A 20503-nucleotide genomic window follows, 5' to 3' on the forward strand; every position below is an offset into this window, starting at 1 on the left:
CTCTTACCTCTCTCGTCCTGATTGGACGTTGCTGTTACTTTGATAGAGTATTTATATTCATGTCTCTAGAATCAAGTGGTCTGTAAGTTGTGCTAACGATGATCTTTTGACTGAAACGACCACTTTTTATCACATTTGTGCAATAGATTCTTTTGCATCTTAAGAGCCTCCTTTACATTGGGATTGTTTTCAGAAAAATCAAAGGAATAAGCAAACCTGGGGGAAGTTTGATTTCAACTCTGCCCTTTTATATATCATTTAAAATAGCCAGTTGTTAAATTGTTTATCATCTCTCTCTCTGTGAAAATTAAAATGCTCTGGAATGCCCCAAGGAACTCAAAATGATATCATCATAAACATGAACAGTTTTCTTCATCATCATGTGATTAAAAAAATCTTCAGAGTGCTTTACAGATTGTTGAAAGTTGCTCATATAACTGGGGTTTCAAAGTTTCAGTTGCTAAATCATGTTTTATGTTGTTTACACAAAAGAAAGCATCAATTAACATCAACTTATTTCTATATGGATAACCGTTAGAGAGAGAGGGAGCCAGAATTCAAATATTTAGGGTTATGGTGGAGTTGTCATATAAAGCACATAGAAACAAAATGTAAAAAAAGCTTTAAACTTCATGAGGAATTTATGTGGTTATGGCTGGGAGCCTGATAAACTATCACTGTTGAATATATACTGGGAACTAATAAGATCCACTTCTGATTATGGATGCATTTTATATGGAAAAGCATGTAAAACTACTTTTAAGTGTTTTAAGTGAATGCTGGGAGTTTAATGACAGAGGTTTTGGACAGAATATAGGTAGATTGCAGAAAAGATGGTCTGAAAGAGTCTATCTCTTGTTTTAAGATCTGTATGTTAACTTACAGCTCCTAGAAGAAAAGAAGAACTGGCCAGTAACAGATAACATTCATCATATTGTTAAAGATCGCGTTCAAAGACAATTGATTTTTGACAGTATATACAGACGGTTCAAAGAATCCTGATGATGGATGTGTCGGAATTGGTTCCCACTGCAACCATTTTTGGTCTTCAGTGGATAGAGCAGGTACAGCCATAAAAAATAGTCATTTGCTCAGATTCAGCAGCAGCTCTCAGAGGTTCATCATCAAGGCAAATAGTCAGAGAAGATCTCATGATAGAAATTCACATTATGCTTTTAAAATGACAAAGGTTTTGTTGTCAGTGCAGTTTTGTTGGGTCCCTGTTCATATGGAGTTAAAGGTAATGAACAAGCACATAAACTGGCAAAGCAGGCTCTTAAAGTATGTAAGGGGAGAGGCAAGAACAGCTATAATTAGCAGAAACAATGGGATACACACAATAAAGAGAGACATTATTATAATATACAGAAGTCGGTTCATGTTCAACAGTTTAAAGGAGGATATAGTAACCACAGAGAGGTTCATGCAAGTTTTCACTCCACGTTAAATGTAATGTGGAAAAGTCAATCAAATCTGTGTCTGTGGAAGATGTAGAACACATTATCATGCATTATAGTAAATATAATTCAGAGATATAGAAATAAAATCACTACTGAGCTCAGGACACAACTTCAGGGAAATCAGAAGGGTTTCAGTAGGTTATATAATACAGGCAGGATCAGTAAATAGGGTGTGATTTATTTATTTATTTATTTATTTGTTCTTCTGTAGACTAATCAGTATTCAGGTAATCTAATGGCATTAACCTACACACCCCGAGACAGTAGGTGGAGATATGCACCTTGAAAGCAGGTTTGCGATCCGCCAATAAACACAAAGGAGAAGAAGGTTCCGTTTCCTCCGTAGCCTCCTCATTGCTCCTCACTGTGCCGTTTTCATCTCCGACGGTAAGTTGTGTTGAAAAATGCTGCAGCGCTTTTTTGTTAATTGTTTTCTTTAGATATTGAACCGTTTATGTTGTTACCTTTAATGCATATTGTTTACGCTTAATACCGTTACGTTACCGAGCTGCTCTGTGTTTTGTTTTGTTTTTTTTGGACCGTTAATATACGTTATGTAGTTGTTTTCATTTAACTTTCAGGGCGTCATTTGAATTACAGCAGGCTGCGCTCCTCTGCCTCTGATTGGCTCGGCGTGATGACGTTTCTCTCGCTGACAGAACAGGAAGTTTTGTTCTATTTTTCTACTGTTTTCGGCTAATTCGTTCGAATTTGTTAAGCCGTAATAATTTCTTCTAAATGCAGTCCATTTGTTCACAGCATAGGTAGCAACCTGGGTGCTGAGGGTGAGAAAAAAACATTAACGTTAAGCTTTTTTTATTTGCTTGAAATTGTTAATAATAACATGATCCAGTGAAAGTCTTGTGAGATGCAACTGCCAGCAGCTAGCAATCCAATCACAGTGTAACACTGCTGTCATTTAATGCTATGGCTTGATTTAGAATAAACACAGTGTTTGAAATAGTAGTAAGCCATGACTCAACCTAACAATAACACCAGATCTCCCCTTGCAATGATCAATGAGTAGACTGCCATTGATTCATCAGATCTGTTCAGTCAAATGATGGATGCTGATTGTTTATTTATTCATGAATGAATGACAGGCAGTTAACTATTAGACCCTATAATAATGTATACAAGTTAAAAATAAAGATGCATTAAAGCTCGTGAAAAACCATGACAGCCCTTTCCAGTAGATTTAGATTTAGATAGACAGCAGAACAGCAAAACTTCCTGTTCTTTCAGTGTTTTTAATTAGTTATTTGACATTGAGCTGAGTGCAAACTGTAATGTCAAATTAATGTATCTGTATGTATTTTAATAGAGTGAAATCTGCACGGTGCTGTTTTGCATTGCTGAGGGAGCAGAGGAGCAGAAGAAGACCAGAAGGCAATAAATGGGTGATTTTGTCTTCTGCAGGAGCAAATAAATCCTTGAGTCGTCCCTCTCCATGCCCTACTGACATCCGTTACAACAACAGTCTTCACTCAGTGAACCGGGGAGTCATCTCAGGCACCATAAAGAAGAGGTGAGCAGTGTTTTTAAATGAGAAATGAGCTACAATTTGTAAAAGGGTGAAACACAACAAGCTCCACTCTGTGCTCATATTTTCTTGTTCCCTCCCCTCAGATCTACAGTTGAAGATGGATGTAACCAACATGTAATGTAGTACAAGAGCTGTCAGCCTCCATTCACTGCAGAAACACGTTGTTTAGATCAAAGAAACTCAGATAGTCGTTGCTACTGAGAGCTGAAATGGAGCAGAAAGGAGTCCAGCTGGATCGAGAAACCTTCTCTTGTTCGATCTGTCTGGATCTACTGAAGGATCCGGTGACTATTCCCTGTGGACACAGCTACTGCATGAGCTGTATTAAAACACACTGGGATGGAGAGGATCAGAGGAAGATCTACAGCTGCCCTCAGTGCAGACAGACCTTCACACCGAGGCCTGTCCTGGTGAAAAACACCATGTTAGCAGCTTTAGTGGAGCAGCTGAAGAAGACTGGACTCCAAGCTGCTCCTGCTGATCACTACTACGCTGGACCTGAAGATGTGGCCTGTGATGTCTGCACTGGGAGGAGGCGGAAAGCCCTCAAGTCCTGTTTGACTTGTCCTGCTTCTTACTGTGAGAATCACCTCCAGCCTCATTATGATGCACCTCCATTAAAGAAACACAAGCTGGTCGACCCCTCAGAGAAGATCCAGGAGAACATCTGCTCTCGTCATGATGAGGTGATGAAGATGTTCTGCCGTACTGATCAGCAGAGTATCTGTTATCTCTGTTCTGTGGATGAACATAAAGGCCACGACACAGTCTCAGCTGCAGCAGAAAGGACTGAGAGGCAGAGAGAGCTCGAGGTGAGTCGACAAAACATCCAGCAGAGAATCCAGGACAGAGAGAAAGATGTGAAGCTGCTTCAACAGAAGGTGGAGGCCGTCAGTCGCTCTGCTGATAAAGCAGTGGAGGACAGTGAGGAGATCTTCACTGAGCTGATCCGTCTCATCCAGAAAAGAAGGTCTGATATGAAGCAGCAGATCAGATCCCAGCAGGAAACTGAAGTGAGTCGAGTCAAAGTGCTTATGAAGAAGTTGGAGCTGGAGATCACTGAGCTGAAGAGGAAAGACACTGAACTGAAGCAGTTCTCACACACAGAGGATCACAACCAGTTTCTGCTCAACTACCCCTCACTGTCACAACTCAGTGCATCTACAGACTCATCCAGCATCAATATCCGTCCTCTGAGATACTTTGAGGATGTGACAGCAGCTGTGTCAGAGCTCAGAGATCAACTACAGAACATCCTGAGGGAGAAATGGACAAACATCTCACTGACAGTGGCTAAAGTGGACGTTTTACTGTCACAACGAGAACCCACGACCAGAACTGGATTCTTAAATTATTCACAAGAAATCACTCTGGATCCAAACACAGCATACACATATGTGTTATTATCCAAGGGGAACAGAAAAGGAGAATTTAGGGGACAACAGCCTTATTCTAGTCACCCAGACAGATTCACTAATTGGTGTCAGGTCCTGAGTAGAGAGAGTCTGACTGGACGTTGTTACTGGGAGGTGAAGAAGAGAGGAAGAGCAGTTGGTATAGCAGTGGCATACAAGGATATCAGCAGAGCAGGAGGCTCGAATGAATGTGGATTTGGATTCAATGACAAATCTTGGTCTTTAAGATGTGACACTAACGGTAATGAATTTTGGTTCAACAGTATCTCAACTCCCGTCTCAGGTCGTCAGTCCTCCAGAATAGGAGTGTACCTGGATCACAGAGCAGGTATTCTGTCCTTCTACAGCATCTCTGAAACCATGACTCTCGTCCACAGAGTCCAGACCACATTCACTCAGCCTCTCTATGCTGGACTTTGTTTTTATGATAATGGGGTCACAGCTGAGTTCTGTGAACTCAAATAGACAGAAGTCATTTCAGACTTCATGTGTCAGATTCTGTGTTGTAATTCTTCATTTTTTTGTCTCCATTGTTTCTGAGAGCTTGTTGCTGTGGTGATTCTGAACTGCATAGAGATCAGCTGTCAATCAAACTGGGATTATCAACACTTTTTAGTTTTTTTCTTGTTCTGTTGATGTTTTCAGTTTCTTTAAATGTGACTGTTTCCTGTGTGTTTTTATCCATGGAGGCTATCACTGCTCATGATGACGTCTTTTACCTTCACTGACGTTTCTTCAGATGAAAATATAAACTTCTCTTTGTTCTAAATGTTAGTTTCATGTTTGTATTGATGTGTTTGTGTGCTGTTGTTTCTTAAACAGAGAAAACAGCAGAACTTCCTTCATCATAGATATTTTGTTCTCATCACTTTGTAAATTCATAAAGAAATGTACAATCAAACTAATTATCATGATAATAATCATTTATTATGTTCTTGTACATTCGTGGTTAAACTAACTGATTGTGTGGATGAAGTGAATCTGAACATGAAATTGTTGAACAAGAGTCATTTAACAGACTTGGATGTGTGTACAATCTGAAACTTGTACAACAAGCAACAATAATCCAGGCAAGAAAATACAAAAACATGAGTCATCTTCTGACTCTAGCAATATTTCTTAGGTGATAAAGGGCTATGTTTGTAACATTGTTTGTGTGTGAATTAAAATCTAACTCAGAATCAAGAGTAACACCCAGGTTCTTTACTTCCGACTTGTTCTGTGGTGCCAGACTTCCAAGTTTGCTAAAAATCTTTTGTATCTGTTCACTTGTATCAATTACAAGATTTTCTGTTTTGTCTTCATTTAATTTAAGAAATGATTGCTCATCCACTGTTCCATACAATTTATCATGGGATTCAGTGCATCAGAGTCATCTGGTGCTACAGATTAATACAACTGAGTATCATCATCATAACAATGATGATTCACACCATGATCACCAGTAATTTTGCTAAGTGGTAGCATATATAAACAATATAATAAAGGACCAAGAACTGAACCCTGCGGAATAGCGAAAAGGTTATAATACTTTCCAGAGACATGGTTGCTGAGGCTAAAATATCTTCTGCCTGTGAGGTATGTGTTTAACCAATTTAGAGTTTACCTTTTAGACCAATCCAATTTTCAGATCTGTCCAGAAGAATCTTGCGATCTACTGTCTCGAATGCAGCAGCTAAGTCAAGAACCCTCAGAATAGATACATTTCTGTTATCTGCGTTCACTCTAAGATCATTAATTATTTTTAATAGCGCCATTTCAGTGCCGTCCCCTTCTACAGGCAGACTGAAATTGATTGTACATTTTACTGTCACGTAGGAACTCATCCAACTGTTTAAACACTGCCTTTTCCAGTATTTCAAATAGGAAAGGCAGGTTGGAAATGGGTAGTTGCTCAGCACAGAAGAGTCAAGGTTGTGTTTTTTAAGTAAGGGCTTTACTAGAGCTGTTTTAAGTGCATCTGGGAAAATGCTTGTCTCTAGAGAGCATCTACCAATGTCTAATAGATCAAGAATAAAACTCTAAAATCTAAAAATCCCTTTTAAAAAAGTAGTAGGAATTGTATCCAGGGAGCAAGTGAAAGACTTTAATTGCAGGACAATTTAACGAAGTTCCCCTTCATTCACTAATTTTACAAAAAGAATTTAGATTTCTCCACGAGGAACTAACAGTTTGATTTTTTTAAATTGTCAATATTGTCTGCAAACTAGCTTGGATATTAACAAGCTTATTTTCAAAAAATGATGCAAACTCCTCACATTTTGACCGTGAGGCAGGACATGTTTCTTCATGAAGTTTGGAGGGGTTTAAAAGGCCATCGATGGTAGAAAATAAAATTCTAGGATTGTTTCTTATTGAAGTATGGCTGTCTCCCACAGCGTGTAGCTTTGTTATAGACATATAGTGATCTCTCATTGGATTGTTAATTTATGAACCACAGCTTTAGCATTTAATTAAAAGCCAAGGCAAACAGATGTGTCTTCACCATAGATTTAAAAGTAGCCCGCATTGTCTCTAGTCTTCAGGTAGTTTGCTCCAGATGTGAGCAGCATAGGAGCTAAAAGCAGCTTCACCATGTTTATTGTTAACTTTAGAAACCACACAAAGACCATAAGCTTCATACTGTATAAGAGGATCTGATGAACCATTCAGAGATTAATGGACAAGCAGTAATACTTTAAAGTCAATTATTTGACAAACTGGCAACCACTGTAGTGATCTGTGAACTGGAGTAATATGCTCTGCTTTTTTTAGTCTTTGTGTTCAACCGGATCTGTCTGACTGCTTTCTTACAGAAACCTGAGAAAAGTCCATTACAGTCGTCCAGCCTGCTGCAGACAAAGGCTTTAACATGAAATCTCTGATCCATCAGATGTTCTTTAGATGGTAAAATGCTGATTTTGTGACAGACTTAATGAAATTTAGATCTGAATCCAAGACAACTCCTACTCAAAAAGAAATCAGTTGTTATCCAGCTACGTTCTCCTCTGAAACACATGGAAACACATTTTGCTTTATAATTATAATGACAAAAGTCCACTGATTATCAGTTTTATGTGCACTTTAAATGCAAACACTGTTGGCTGAACAGCTCTATTCAGAATAAGACAGAAAAAACAGCTTTTGCCTCTTACCTCTCTCGTCCTGATTGGACGTTGCTGTTACTTTGATAGAGTATTTATATTCATGTCTGTAGAATCAAGTGGTCTGTAAGTTGTGCTAACGATGGTCTTTTGATCGAAACAACCACTTTTATCACATTTGTTCAATAGATTCTTTTGCATCTTAAGAGCCTCCTTTATATTTGGACTGTTTTCAGAAAAATGAAAGGAATAAGCAAACCTGGGAGAAGTTTGATTTCAACTCTGCCCTAATTGAGCTTCTTGACTCCATAAACATCAATTTGGAGTCAAAATGAAGTTTCTATCTCTATCACTTTGATATTTTATATTCTTTTATATAATTATGAAGGAATTGAGCTGTACCTGGAAGACTGTCAATGTGTCTTGGTTAAAGGTGATTTGTGAATTCACAAACCTACCTTAAGTTTTCTTATGTTGTCTTAATAGTTCTTACCTTTTTTAGAATGTATTTATGTATATTGTTGCAGTAATATTTTCTATTTCTGCTTTTGTTTTGATATATATACCTTAAAGGATCTTGTCCTATAAATATTAGTTGACTTACTACAGTTCTTACAGACTGATTGAATATGTGGACTAAAAAAACTGCATAAGACTATTTTCCCCCAATGTTTTAGTGTGTGGATATGGGAACAAACTTTACAAAAATGAATACACAGTAGTATAGTTTGTTGGTGGAAATCTTCCTTTGGTTTGTTTTTGCTTCTCAACTTTGGAACAGCCTCTTTCAAAGTCTTGCTAGTAACAAAGACAGTGTTTGTACTCATGTCACAAATTATTCTAGAGAATATATCTTTGCAGAGTTAGCTACAACTGTTGTGAGCTAAATGTAGGTAAAAGTAAAAGTGTAAATAATCCATTTTGATGTGGTTGCTGTAAAAACTTGTACTGCCCCTTTAAAAAATAACCCCTCTTGCTGGAATCCCTCCCTCTTCTTCCCGCGCTGAAACACAACCAGCTCCATTCTGTGCAACTATTTCCTTGTTCCCTCCCCCTCACTGATCTGCCATTGTGACATGGGTGTAACCAACACATGGTAATGCAAGAGCTGATGAGCCCCATTCAGTGAGGATCAGCAAATGAAAAGAAACAAAGGGAACAAAAGTTAGTTTTGGACCAGAGGACAGACTTATATCTGTGCAGAGAAAGTAAAACTCACACATTAACTGCAACAAGGTGAGATGGAGCAGAAAGGAGTTCAGCTGGACAGAAAAACCTTCTCTTGTTCGATCTGTCTGGATTTACTGAAGGATCCGGTGACTATTCCCTGTGGACACAGCTACTGCATGAACTGTATTAAAACACACTGGGATGGAGAGGATCAGAGGAAGATCTACAGCTGCCCTCAGTGCAGACAGACCTTCACACCGAGGCCTGTCCTGGTGAAAAACACCATGTTAGCAGATTTAGTGGAGCAGCTGAAGAAGACTGGACTCCAAGCTGCTCCTGCTGATCACTGCTATGCTGGACCTGAAGATGTGGCCTGTGATGTCTGCACTGGGAGGAAGCGGAAAGCCCTCAAGTCCTGTTTGACTTGTCCTGCTTCTTACTGTGAGAATCATCTTCAGCCTCATTATGATGCAGCTCCATTAAAGAAACACAAGCTGGTCGACCCCTCAGAGAAGCTCCAGGAGAACATCTGCTCTCGTCATGATGAGGTGATGAAGATGTTCTGCCTTACTGATCAGCAGAGTATCTGTTATCTCTGCTCTGTGGATGAACATAAAGGCCACGACACAGTCTCAGCTGCAGCAGAAAGGACTGAGAGGCAGAGAGAGCTCGAGGTGAGTCGACAAAACATCCAGCAGAGAATCCAGGACAGAGAGAAAGATGTGAAGATGCTTCAACAGGAGGTGAAGACCATCAATCGTTCTGCTGATAAAGCAGTGGAGGACAGTGAGAAGATCTTCACTGAGCTGATCCGTCTCATCCAGAAAAGAAGCTCTGATGTGAAGCAGCAGATCAGATCCCAGCAGGAAACTGAAGTGAGTCGAGTCAAAGAGCTTCAGGAGAAGCTGGAGCAGGAGATCACTGAGCTGAAGAGGAAAGACGCTGAACTGAAGCAGTTCTCACACACAGAGGATCACAACCAGTTTCTACACAACTACCCCTCACTGTCACAACTCAGTGCATCTACAAACTCATCCAGCATCAATATCCGTCCTCTGAGATACTTTGAGGATGTGACAGCAGCTGTGTCAGAGCTCAGAGATCAACTACAGGACACCCTGAGGGAGAAATGGACAAACATCTTACTGACAGTGACTGAAGTGGACGTTTTACTGTCAGAACCAGAACCCAAGACCAGAGGTGAATTCTTAAAATATGCACGTGAAATCACTCTGGATCCAAACACAGCAAACCCAGAGCTGTTATTATCTGAGGGGAACAGAAAAGCAGAAATAAGTCTGGGCCTACAGTCTTATTCTAGTCACCCAGACAGATTCACTGGATGGAGTCAGGTCCTGAGTAGAGAGAGTCTGACTGGACGTTGTTACTGGGAGGTGGAGTGGAGAGGTGAAGGAGTTGATGTAGCAGTTGCATACAAGAATATCAGAAGAGCAGGGAGCTCAAGTGTATGTAGATTTGGACTCAGTAACAAATCTTGGGCTTTATGTTGTTACACTAACCATTATAAATTTTGGTTCAACAAAATCAAAACCCGTGTCTCAGGTCCTCAGTCCTCCAGAATAGGAGTGTACCTGGATCACAGAGCAGGTATTCTGTCCTTCTACAGCATCTCTGAAACTATGACTCTCCTCCACAGAGTCCAGACCACATTCACTCAGCCTCTCTATGCTGGACTTTGTCCTTATTATGTTGGGGACACAGCTGAGTTCTGTTAACTCAAATAGACAGAAGTCATTTCAGTCATTTCTTCATGTTTTTGTCTCCATTGTTTCTGAGAGCTCGTTGCTGTGGTGTTTCTGAACTGCATAGAGATCAGCTGTCAATCAAACTGGGATTGTCAACACTTTCTTACTTTGTTCTGTTGATGTTTTGACAAAAAGTGTGAGAAAAATATCTGGAACATTTTAAGATTGAGGTTTTCTTGTTTTTTGTTTTTTTTTATTTCTTTAAAATTCACTTTTTCGCATGTGTTTTTATCCATGGAGGCTATCGCTGCTCATGATGACGTCTTTAACCTTCACTGACACTGAAAACAGCAGAACTTCCTTCATCGTAGATATTTTGTTCTCATCACTTTGTAAATTCATAAAGAAATGTACAATCAAACTGTAATTATCATGATAATAATCATGATATTATGTTCTTGTACATAGCTGACATTCTGGGTTAAACTAACTGATTGTGTGGATGAAGTGAATCTGAACATGAAATCATTGAACAAGAGTCATTTAACAGACTTTACTGATTGGATGTGTGAACAATCTGAAGCTTTATATGATCAATAAAGATGTTTTTTTTTTTCAACAGTGAGCAAAGTATTTTCTTCTGTCTTCATCTCAGGATCTCATTCAAAGCTTCTGGAGAAAATGTGAAACTAAAATGAGAGTTTATTTGAGGCAGTTTTCCTCCTGAAACACCACAAAGTACAGAGTTCATGTTCAGAGCAGACAAACGTTTGTCAGTCAGTCTCTGTACTTTCAGCTTTCTTCACTAAAGCAGCTTTGTCACTGAGAAAAGAGCAGAGTTTTATATCACTTGTTGCTTTTAAAAAACAAGGTGTTCTATGTGCATTTAGTTGATAAAGTCTTTGTTATACAGGCCTAAAAAACTGGAAAATAGTAAGAATTCATTTGATCAAGTTTCAGTGGGAAGAAGTTTTGTTGCGTCCGGACAAACATAAAACAACAGATATTGTGTCGTTGTGAACTTGAGGTCATTTAATTTATTTTTATGTAGATTTTCATAAAAATTGAACACTGTTTGTTTAATTTTTGGTCTTAGAGGGGATTTTGAAGTAGGATCTCTCCAAGTTAGCACAGTAAAATGTTACCAAATTTGGACCACTGATAGAATATAACATTAGGAAGGGGTTACCATGACAGTGATGAACTAATTTATTAAGGAAGTTCAGAAAGTTCAGAGAAATGTGTGTTTGTGTAATTGTTGGTCTTAGAGGGGATTTTGAAGTGGGATATCTCCAAGTTGGTACCCTAAAAGGTAACTACATTTGTACCAATGACACAATATGACATTAGAAAGCAGATGCCATGGCAACCTTGAAGTAACCTATGAAGAATGTGTTTAGTGAAAGGTCAAAGTTCAGAGAAATCTATCTGTGTTTGCGTAATATTTGGTCATAGAGGGCATTTTGAAGTAGGATTTATGGGAATATAACATTGGAAATTGGATGCCATGACAACGGTGAACTAACCTAACCTCCTATTGAGGATTTTTTGGTGAAAGGTCAAAATTCATATAAATATATCTGTCTGTGTAATTTGTGATCTTGGGGGGATTTTGAAGTGGGATTCCTCCAAGTTGATGCAGTGAAATGTTACCAAATTTCTACCAGTGATAGAATAAGACATTAGGAAGTGGGTGCTTTGGGAACTATGAAATAACCTATTGAGGAATTTGTTTGGTGTAAGGTCAAATGTCATATAAATGTATCCGTTTGTGTAATTGTTGGTGTTGGAGGGGATTTTGAATTGGGATTTTACCAAGTTTGTGTAAAATGTTACCAAATTTGGACCACTGATAGAATAAGACATTAGGAAGCGGCTGCGATGGCAACCGTGAACTAACCTATTGAGGAATTTGTTTGGTGAAAGGTCAAAATTCATATAATGTTAGCTGTGTAATTTCTGGTCTTGGAGGGGATTTTGAAGTGGGATTCCTCCAAGCTGGTGCAGTGAAATGGTACCAAATTTGTACCGTTGATAGGCTAAAATGTTAGAAGGGGGATGCCATGGCAATGGTGAACTAAACTATTGAGGAATCTGTTTGACAAAAGGTCAAAGTTCATATAAATTATATCTGTGTTGTTCTTGGAGGTTAATTTTTAAGTAAAATATTTCAAAATTTTATGCAAGTTGTTGCTGATGGCTCCAAATCAAGCCCCCAAACCATTGATAAAGTGTGCTCCAAGGATCAATATTAGGCCCTCTGCTATTTACTATCTACATAAATAACATTTATTTCCAACCCAGCACTGTAATGTCCATTTTTATGCCCATCTTGTATGCCATCGGCCCCACTGCAGACCAGGCCTTCTCCAGGTTAGTTTGTTGTTGACGACCTCCAGACCCCCCTGTTTGATTTAAAGCTTGTTCTAAACTCAAAAAGACTAAATGTTTGCATTTCACAAACCACTGATGTTCCCACACCAATCAATGATCTAATTCACATGAATCAAACTCAAGGCCCACAGGCTGAATCTAGCCCAGCACCTCATTCTATGTGGCCTGTAAGAGCTTATATATATATATGTATAATATCATATATGTATTATGTTAAAGAATATAATTTATGCAACATGTTGGTATATACGTGTATAAATGTGTGGATATAAGTCATCTCAGGTGTTCAGGAATTACCAACTCTAAACTGAATTTGATTTTGACTCTAAAACATACTTGGGACTGGGAACAATATTTAACTGCAACCTGACCTATCTGAGTTCTGAGTGAGTTATTCTGCAAGAACACAAATGTTTTATTTGTGTTAGATGATCAAATTATGAGGAATAATTAACAATCTGATATATTTTTGTATGAAGATATAAACATGGATGAAATTACAGTAAACTGATTGAAATGTAAACAAAATCCTGTCCAAGATGTTCTGCTGTTGGGTGACGAGGCTTACATTTGTGAATAAAAGTAAAGGACCATCTCTCTGTGAGGTGACAGAGCTAAACACTGAACCAACATGACAGCCTTATTCTGAAGTTTCATCTTCATGAACATCTACATAAAAATAAATGAAATGACCTCAAGTTCACAATGAAACAATATGTTGTTTTGTTTGTCAGGACTCAACTAAACTTCTTCAAACCCAAACATGATCAAGTGATTTTCTCCTATTTTCCAGTTTTTTAGGCCTGTATAACAAAGACTTTATGAACTAAATGCACAAAGAAAATATTGTTAAAAGCAACAAGTGATATAAAACTCTGCTCTTTTCTCAGTGACAAAGCAGCTTTAGTGAAGAAAGCTGGAAGTACAGAGACTGACTGACAAACATTTGTCTGCTCTGAACATGAACTCTGTACTTTGTGGTGTTTCAGGAGGAAAACTGCCTCAAATAAACTCTCATTTTAGTGAGTCTCACATTTTCTCCAGAAGCTTTGAATGAGATCCTGAGATGAAGACAGAAGAAAATACTTTGCTCACTGTTGAAAAAAACCAAATATTTTTATTGATTATGTAAAGCTTCAGATTGTTCACACGTCCAATCAGTGAAGTCTGTTAAATGACTCTTGTTCAATGATTTCATGTTCAGATTCACTTCATCCACACAATCAGTTAGTTTAACCCAGAATGTCAGCTATGTACAAGAACATAATAAATGATTATCATGATAATTACAGTTTGATTGTACATTTCTTTATGAATTTACAAAGTGATGAGAACAAAATATCTATGATGAGGGAAGTTCTGCTGTTTTCTCTGTTTAAGACACTGAAGTTGGAAGAGAAACAACAGCATACAAATACAGCAATACAAACATGAATCTAACATTTAGAATAAAGAGAAGTTTATATTTTCATCTGCAGAAATGTCAGTGAAGATAAAAGACGTCATCATGAGCAGCGATAGCCTCCATGGAAAAACATTTTTAAAAACCCTCAATCTTAAAATGTCCAGATATTTTTCTCACACCTTTTGTCAAGAAATCAACAGAAAATAAAGTGTTGACAATCCCAGTTTGATTGACAGCTGATCTCTGTTTAGTTCAGAAACACCACAGCAACGAGCTCTCAGAAACAATGGAGACAAAAAAATGAAAAATTACATCACAGAATCTGACACATGAAGTCTGAAATGACTTCTGTCTATTTGAGTTTACAGAACTCAGCTGTGTCTCCATTAAAATGATCAAGCCGAAGTCCAGCGTGGAGAGGCTGAGTGAATGTGGTCTGGACTCTGTGGAGGAGAGTCATGGTTTCAGAGACATTGTAGAAGGACAAAATACCTGCTCTGTGATCCAGGTACACTCCTATTCTGTAGGACTGAGGAGGTGAGACTGGAGTAAAGACATCGTTAAACCAAAATGAAGAACTGGTAGTGTCACAATATAACATCCAAGATTTGTCATTACGGCCAAATAGACATTCATAGGACTCTCCTGCTCTGCTGATATTCTTGTATGCGACTGCTACACGAACTTCTTTCCCTTTCCACTCCACCTCCCAGTAACAACGTCCATTCAGACTCTCTCTACTCAGGACCTGACGCCAATGAGTGAATCTGTCTGGGTGACTAGGATAAGACTGTTGATGTCTAACTCGTTTTGCATTTCTGTTCCCTTCAGTTAATAACAGCTGTGTGTGTGCTGTGTTTGGATCCAGAGTGATTTCACATGAATATTTTAAGAACTCAGCTCTGGTCTCGGGTTCTGTTTTTGAATCTGGAAGTAAAACTTCCACTTCAGTCACTGCCAGTGAGATGTTTGTCCATTTCTCCCTCAGGATGTCCTGTAGTTTATCTCTGAGCTCTGACACAGCTGCTGTCACATCCTCAAAGTACCTCAGAGGACGGATATTGATGCTGGATGAGTTTGTAGATGCACTGAGTTTTGACAGTGAGGGGTAGTTGAGTAGAAACTGGTTGTTATCCTCTGTGTGTGAGAACTGCTTCAGTTCAGTGTCTTTCCTCTTCAGCTCAGTGATCTCCTGCTCCAGCTTCTCCTGAAGCTCTTTGACTCGACTCACTTCATTTTCCTGCTGGGATCTGATCTGCTGCTTCACATCAGAGCTTCTTTCCTGGATGAGACGGATCAGCTCAGTGAAGATCTTCTCACTGTCCTCCACTGATTTATCAGCAGAGCGACTGATGGTCTCAACCTCCTGTTGAAGCATCTTCACATCTTTCTCTCTGTCCTGGATTCTCTGCTGGATGTTTTGTCGACTCACCTCGAGCTCTTTCTGCTTCTCAGTCCTTTCTACTGCAGCTGAGACTGTGTCGTGTCCTTTATGTTCATCCACAGGGCAGAGATAACAGATACTCTGCTGATCTGTGCGACAGAACATCATCATTACCTCATCATGACGAGAGCAGATGTTCTCCTGGAGTTTCTCCAAGGGGCTAACCAGCTTGTGTTTCTTTAATGGAGGTGCATCATAATGAGGCTGAAGGTGATTCTCACAGTAAGAAGCTGGACAAGTCAAACAGGACTTGAGGGCTTTCCGCTTCCTCCCAGTGCAGACATCACAGGCCACATCTTCAGGTCCAGCAAAGCAGTGATCAGCAGGAGCAGCTTGGAGTCCAGTCTTCTTCAGCTGCTCCACTAAAGCTGCTAACATGGTGTTTTTCACCGGGACAGGCCTCGGTGTGAAGGTCTGTCTGCACTGAGGGCAGCTGTAGATCTTCCTCTGATCCTCTTCATCCCAGTGTGTTTTAATACAGCTCATGCAGTAGCTGTGTCGACAGGGAATAGTCACCGGATCCTTCAGTAGATCCAGACAGATTGAACAGAGAAGAGAAAAGGATACTTGTTCCAGCTGACCTCCTTTCTGCTCCATTTCAGCTTTCAGTGGTAATGACTGTCTGAGTTTCACTTCTTCAGAAGTTGAACAAATTTGAGCTCTGATCTGAACAACATATGTTTCTGCAGTGAATGTAGTCTGACAGCTCTTGTACTACATTACTTGTTGGTTACATCCATCTTCAACTGTAGATCTGAGGGGAGGGAACAAGGAAATATGAGCACAGAGTTGAGCTTGTTGTGTTTGAGTTTTAAAGAGATACTGTGTGTTTCAACTTTTATACAATAGAGCTCATTTCTCATTTAAAAACACTGCTTACCTCTTCTCTCTGGTGCCAAAGTGTTCTTGGGATCTGATATGACTCCCCAGTGAAGTGAGTGGAGGTTGTCAGCCACTCAAGGGATTATTCTCCACCATATATTTGCGCCTGCAGAAGACAAAACAACCCATTAAATGTCTTCTGGTATTTTTCTTCTCCTTCAACAATAGTAAACAGCACTGTGCAGATTTAATTCTTTTTCTTAAAATACATACAGATACATTAATTTGACGAAACAGTATGTACTCAGCTCAGTGTACACCTTACTAGTAGAAAACTATTAAAAAACATTTATCCACATTATAACACATTGCAAAACCATGAAAAACGATGTTCAAAAGGTAAAACAGTGACACCTGGTGGGCAAAGTGAAAAGGTGCGTGGGGTTGGGTGAATAAACGTTTATTAATCAATAATAGCCTTCTCTCGGATTCGGGACAGAAATAGCATAAAGCAGGGGGTTAATTTACCAGTAGACCCTGTTTATGTGCAGAGACTCGTGTATCATTGCAGATGCCGAAAACCGTTAAATTACAGAGTTTTTTAAATGGAGTCTGGTTGTTTTACCTCTTCACGACCAAGTTGAAATCGTATATCTCAAAATATATATTTTAAAAAGGTTAAAGGGAAGCTAAAATTAACGCCAGGAGCTCGGGAGCGACGGTTTTAAACTTCACAAATTCGAGTTAAATTCGTTGTTTTCACCTTTTCAGGTAGAATGAACGGGGTGTTTGCAGCTAAGCTAAGGTTAGCCTTTTGTTTGCTACGTTTAATTACCGGCTCTGCCATCATTTTGCGATGCATTACGACATCCCGTAGCCAAAAGATACAGTTTAATTAACTTTTGATAATTAAAAACAGTAAGTTTATTACTCACAATCAGACCGGTGAAGTTAAAAGTTGCTCCAGACCTCTGCAGCGCTGCTCCGCCGGTAGTCGCTGCTGTTACCGGGTTCACTGCCGGTTAGAGACCCGGTTTATTGTTGCTTCAGCGCCGTCAGCTGGACCGGAGGACGAACGATCCTTGTTGTTTGGGTCGTTGCCTCTCTGTCAGTAATCTCAATGTGTGCCTCGAATAAGAGGGGAACGATAAACCTACCACACCCTTATGTTTGCCTTTTCTTACCTAAGAACCTCCCACGGACACCTCCCTGTTCGTACCTCACCTGTGATCCTTTATCCTCTGGATCTCCTGGATCCTGAAGTCCCACCTACTACACTATGGAACTGCACAAGACTCAACAAATACAAATATTTAAGTAATGTACAAGTACCTCAAAACTGTACTTTAATGTACTTAACATTTACTTACTTTCCGACAATGGCAAAATATTACTGTGTCATGTAACCAGCGTAGCGCCTCACAGTGGGGTTGTCACAATACTAGTAAAAAAAAACAATACTTGATGCCCCTTTTGATACCATAGCACAAAGAAAAAAAGTCCTAGGCACAAAAAAAGGATAGTTTTACTTTTTTTTTAAATTAAATTTGCCAGAGTTAGTGCCACATAACCAACCAATAACATGGTGACTGAATGAATGAATGCCATAAAAGCCACAAGTTGAGGACCAGTGAATTTTCTTCTGTGCAGCTTTTGGTTGGAAACCTGAGTGTAGACTTGTTTTTTGTTTTGTTGTTTCTTTTCTTTTTGTGGCTTCAGTACTTTTGATACTATCGAATGAATGATTAATAGAGATGGTATTGTTGCTCCATGTACTGTGTGTAAAGCACATGGTATTGAAAACACATTGAAGTATCAATACTTTTGACAAAAAAATTAGAAAGAAATAGACAAGAAATTAATTCAGTTGTATAAAAGGTGAAACACACAGTATCTCTTAAAAACTCAAACACAACAAGCTCAACTCTGTGCTCATATTTTCTTGTTCCCTCCCCTTCAGATCTACAGTTGATGATGGATGTAACCAACATGTAATGTAGTACAAGAGCTGTCAGACTACATTCACTGTAGGGACACACGTTGTTCAGATCAGAGCTCAAACTTGTTCAACTTCTCAGGAGGTGAAACTCAGACAGTCGTTGCCACTGAGAGCTGAAATGGAGCAGAAAGGAGATCAGCTGGACCGAGAAACCTTGTCTTGTTCGATCTGTCTGGATCTACTGCAGCTATTTCTTTGTTCACTCCCCTTCCCTGATAAGCCTGTGTGACATGGGTGTAACCAACACATGGTAATTAATGCAAGAGCTGACGAGCCCCATTCAGCGAAGATAAACTAATCAAAAGGAACAAAAGTTCACCTCCAGCCTCATTATGATGTAGCTCCATTAAAGAAACACAAGCTGGTCGAACCCTCAGAGAAGCTCCAGAAGAACATCTGCTCTCTTCATGATGAGGTGATGAAGATGCTCTGTGCACTGATCAGCAGATCAGCTGCAGCAGAAAGGACTGAGAGGCAGAGAGAGCTCAAGGTGAGTCGACAACAAATCCTGCAGAGAATCCAGGACAGAGAGAAAGATGTGAAGCAGTTGCTTACAAGAATATCAGCAGAGCAGGAGAGTCCTATTAATGTCTATTTGGGCGTTATGACACATCTTGGATATTATATTGTGACGCTACCAGTTCTTCATTTTGGTTCAATGATAGCTTTACTACCGTCTCAGGTCCTGGTTCCTCCAGAGTAGGAGTGTACCTGGATCACAGAGCAGGTATTTTGTCCTTCTACAATGTCTCTGAAACCATGACTCTCCTCCACAGAGTCCAGACCACATTCACTCAGCCTCTCTATGCTGGACTTTGGCTGGATTATTCTTATGGAGACACAGCTGACTTCTGTAAACTCAGATAGACAGAAGTCATTTCAGACTTCATGTGTCAGATTCTGTTGTAATTCTTCATGTTTTGGTCTCCATTGTTTCTGAGAGCTCGTTGCTGTGGTGTTTCTAAACTGCACAGAGATCAGCTGTCAATGACACTGGGATGTCAATACTTTTTTTTTTTTTACAAAAACTAGGAAAAGAGATCATATATCTGCCATTGCAGCTTCACTGCATTGGCTTCCTGTAAAATCCAGAATAGAATTTTAAATCCTTCTCCTCACCTACAAAGCCCTTAATGGTCAGATACCATCATATCTTTAAGAGCTCATAGTACCGTATTATCCCACTAGAACGCTGTGCTCCCAGTATGCAGCTTACTGGTAGTTCCTACAGTCTCCAAAAGTAGAATGGGAGGCAGAGCCTTCAGCTATCAGACTCCTCTCCTGTGGAACCATCTTCCAGATTCTGTTCAGGGTGCAGACACCCTCTCTATGTTTAAGAGTAGGCTTAAAACTTTCCTTTTTGATAAAGCTTATAGTTAGGGCCGGCAGGGCTCGCCTTGGATCAGCCCTTAGTTATGCTGCTATAGGCCTAGACTGCCGGGGGACTTCCCATGATGCACTGAGCTCCTCTCTTCTCCTCCTCTTCACCATTTGTATGCATTCATGTAACATCAATGCATGTTACTAACTTGGCTTCTTCCCGGGAGTTTTATGTGCTTTCTCGTCTCGCAGTAAAACTGGGCATCAAGGGCTGCGGTGATGATGGCATGGTCCTGTGGATGTCCTGCCTTGACACCTTCTTTTATTATTACTAGTCATATCTCTTTTATTATCGTTGTTGATGTTATTACTGTTGTTATGTTACTCTGTGTCTCTCTCTCCCACCTCCTTCTTTCTCTCTCAACCCAACCCGTCAAGGCAGATGGCTGCCCACCTAGAGCATATTGAGGTTTCTTCCTGTTAAAAGGGGAATTCTCCTTACCACTGTTGCCAAGTGCTTGCTCATGGGGGAATTGTTGGGTCTCTATAAATTAAAGAGAACGGTCTAGACCTGCTCTATGTGAAAAGTGCTCTTGAGATCATTTCTGTCATGATTTGGCGCTATATAAATAAAACTGAACTGAATTGAATTGAACTGAACATCACCACACGTTCACACACTGACTCCTGTAGTAATTTTTTTTATTATTCAAATGTTAAGTTTGGATTTACAGGCACA

The 20503-nt window shown here is 39.5% G+C and overlaps 3 protein-coding genes across 3 annotated transcripts; 2 read left to right on the plus strand and 1 right to left on the minus strand.

The window, feature by feature from the left end:
• The first annotated feature begins 3103 nt into the window (after window positions 1-3103).
• Window positions 3104-5045, plus strand: LOC122994057 (tripartite motif-containing protein 16-like protein). Its single transcript, XM_044368594.1, has 2 exons — window positions 3104-3120; window positions 4244-5045. The coding sequence occupies exons 1-2, from the start codon at window positions 3104-3106 to the stop codon at window positions 4884-4886; spliced, it is 660 nt and encodes a 219-aa protein (XP_044224529.1). The 3' UTR covers window positions 4887-5045.
• A 326-nt stretch (window positions 5046-5371) lies between these two features.
• Window positions 5372-19379, plus strand: LOC122993969 (tripartite motif-containing protein 16-like). Its single transcript, XM_044368463.1, has 2 exons — window positions 5372-10282; window positions 19172-19379. Exons 1-2 carry the CDS (start codon window positions 8746-8748, stop codon window positions 19309-19311), a joined length of 1677 nt encoding a protein of 558 aa, XP_044224398.1. The 5' UTR covers window positions 5372-8745; the 3' UTR covers window positions 19312-19379.
• On the minus strand, window positions 14492-17651 carry LOC122993962 (tripartite motif-containing protein 16-like). The gene is made up of 3 exons (XM_044368457.1): window positions 17381-17651; window positions 16504-16611; window positions 14492-16377 (listed from the first exon to the last, which is right to left on the minus strand). Exon 3 carries the CDS (start codon window positions 16218-16220, stop codon window positions 14532-14534), a length of 1689 nt encoding a protein of 562 aa, XP_044224392.1. The 5' UTR covers window positions 16221-16377; window positions 16504-16611; window positions 17381-17651; the 3' UTR covers window positions 14492-14531.
• Window positions 19380-20503: the final 1124 nt, after the last annotated feature.

Source organism: Thunnus albacares, chromosome 12 (assembly GCF_914725855.1).
Source record: "Thunnus albacares chromosome 12, fThuAlb1.1, whole genome shotgun sequence".
NCBI lineage: Eukaryota > Metazoa > Chordata > Actinopteri > Scombriformes > Scombridae > Thunnus > Thunnus albacares.

Coding starts and splice junctions, on each gene's coding strand:
- LOC122993969 (XM_044368463.1), top strand. CDS start 8,746: ATGGAGCAGAAAGGAGTTCAGCTGGACAGAAAAACCTTCTCTTGTTCG. Junction 10,283..19,171: donor GTACCTGGATCACAGAGCAG/GTATTCTGTCCT, acceptor ATCACAGAGCAG/GTATTTTGTCCTTCTACAAT.
- LOC122993962 (XM_044368457.1), bottom strand. CDS start 16,220: ATGGAGCAGAAAGGAGGTCAGCTGGAACAAGTATCCTTTTCTCTTCTC.